The sequence below is a fragment of the Branchiostoma floridae genome, chromosome 13 (assembly GCF_000003815.2).
Source record: "Branchiostoma floridae strain S238N-H82 chromosome 13, Bfl_VNyyK, whole genome shotgun sequence".
NCBI classification, from domain to species: domain Eukaryota; kingdom Metazoa; phylum Chordata; class Leptocardii; order Amphioxiformes; family Branchiostomatidae; genus Branchiostoma; species Branchiostoma floridae.
The window spans coordinates 13,247,952-13,250,465 of NC_049991.1; the positions used below are offsets into that span (position 1 = coordinate 13,247,952).

At 47.8% G+C, this 2,514-nt stretch overlaps 1 protein-coding gene across 1 annotated transcript in view; it reads left to right on the forward strand.

The window, feature by feature from the left end:
- Positions 1-2,514, forward strand: part of LOC118428516 (mucin-2-like) — a 7,635-nt gene that overhangs the window by 1,754 nt on the left and 3,367 nt on the right. Inside the window, exons 2-4 of the mRNA XM_035838605.1 lie at positions 28-1,446; positions 1,679-1,741; positions 2,100-2,212. Coding sequence (XP_035694498.1) covers positions 28-1,446; positions 1,679-1,741; positions 2,100-2,212 — 1,595 coding nt within the window. The remainder of the gene's footprint in view (positions 1-27; positions 1,447-1,678; positions 1,742-2,099; positions 2,213-2,514) is intronic.

The window sequence follows — 2,514 nt, forward strand, 5'->3', positions numbered from 1 at the left end:
TACTACGGGCCAGTCCAACTACTGAAGCTCCTACTACAGCCAGTCCAACTACTGAAGCTCCTACTACGGCCAGCCCAACTACTGAAGCTCCTACTACTGACGCTCCTACTACTGAAGCTCCCACTACGGCCAGTCCAACTACTGAAGCTCCTACTACGGCCAGCCCAACTACTGAAGCTCCGACTACGGCCAGTCCAACTACTGAAGCTCCTACTACGGCAGGTCCGACTACTGAAGCTCCTACTACAGCCATTTCTACTACTCAAGCTCTTACTACAGCCAGTGTAACTACGGAAGCTCCTACCACAGCACCTGTCACTACCAAACCAGTGACAAGCGTACCACCTTCCACTTCTGCTCAAACTACTGACTCTCCCACCACAGTCATGTCAACTACTGAGGCTCCCACCACAGAATCTCAAACTACCAAACATGTAACAACCGCGGTTCCAACAACGGAATCACCTACGACAAGCAGTTCAACTACCCAGGCTGTTACCACAGATTCAGCTACAACTCAGCCTACAACGACTGCACCGCATTCCACGGCAGGAGCAACAACAGAGTCTCCCACTACAGCCGTCCCAACTACAGAGGCACCTACCACGGAATCTCCAACTACCGAAACAGCAACAACTGCCCGTCCAACAACGGAGTCCCATACTACAGCTAGTCTGACAACTGAGCCTCCCACCACGGAATCACCAACAACCAAATCTCCCACCACAGCCATTCCAACTACCCAGGCCCTTACCACGGAGCATCCAACGACCAGAGCCGCTACAACGGAATCACCAACGACGGCCGCTGCAACTACTGATGCTCCTACCACTGAGTCCCTAACCACGAAACCAGCAACGACCGCACCCTCTTCCACTGCAGCTCCAACTACTGTGTTGTCCACCACAGCAAGTCCAACAACTGAAGCTCCCACGACGGAGACCCCAACCTCAAAACCTGCGACGACTGTGCCGCCTTCCACTGCAGTTAAGACAACCGAACCCTCTACTACAGCCAGCCCAACTACTACAGAAACAACAGTCAGAACAACTGAGCGATCTACCACGACCACCAAGCCAGCAACAACTGCTGTTTCAACTACGGAATCACTTACTACTCAGGCACCTACTACAGAGTCTCCAACTACAAAAGCTGCAACAACTCTACCGCATTCAACTACAACGGACTCAGTCAGTCCGACTACCCAGGCCCGCACCACAACCACGAAGCCTGTATCAACTGTACAAACTACCGAATCTCCAACAACGGTACGTCCTACTACCCAGGCTGCTACCACAGCAACATCCTCAACCGCAGCTCACACCACCCCATCGCAGACTACAGCCCGGACTACTTTGACGTCACAACAGTCCACCATTAGATCGACTGCTCAACATACAACAAATGCAGCAACGAGTACCGAGCAAGACAACTCAACTACAACAGGTATTGTTCATTAGGTCTACACCAATGGGTGATTTCTATATTTTCTATTGCTAGGCCATGATATTATCTGCAGAATAGATTGCCAGTAAGTATTCTATGCCAGATAGTTTCTTTTGAATGTAAAGACGGGTATTTGGTCCCGAAATCGTCACACTTTCAAAAGAGAGCAAAAGACTTTTGTTGTATAAAATTACGTTTACACTAATACCCATTAAAATCTCTGTTGTAACAGCAGTGCCTACTACATTGACGACGTTAGCGTCAACAACAAGAAGAGGAGGAGTGCCTGCATTTGGTAATTCACTTTTTCGTCAATAATGGTTTTAGTCAAGGTACATTACATCCCATGCTTAGTAATGTTACATGTATTTGATGTTACATTTGGATATATGCTAACACAAGAAAAGCAGATGTAGATCATTAAGGAACGTTATTTTTCTAAAGAAATGCGGTGCAAAGAAAGTTGTTACAGTAAGGCTTTATAAGCATGACCATGATCTGAAAAAATGAACCTTACTTGTAGGCTTGTTGTATAGTTAAGATTAAACCAGTACACTACCATTTTCCACAGCATCTTCAACTAACATTTACTCGGATAAGTGATATGATACGACATCTCAAAAACACTAACAAGCTCTCATACTTTGTTATAGTCTCCGACCTGGTGAAGTCCAAAATCAGGATCACGAACAAAGTCTTCCAGTCGGAGTTTGCAGACAAAACCTCCGAGGAGTACCTGAACATAACCGGGTCTATAAAGACAGTGGTACGTGTATCTTTATTTTGTTGTACAAGTTTAACTGCGGGGTATTAGACACTTTGAGATTGCTATGTACATAAGCAGGAAGTGTTGAAATAAAGGCGTTTGTGGGCATTCTATTCCACATGTATGTAAACTCGAAAATGATAATAATGTGACCGGTGTGACAGCGATCTCGCCCCCCCCGCGATCTCGCCCCCCCCGGGGGGCGAGATCGCTAGCGTTTTCGCCCCCCTCTGGCGTTTTCGCCCCCCCCCCCCCCCCCCCTGGGGTTTGGCCCCCCCTCCCTAGGGATATCCTTCCCGTTT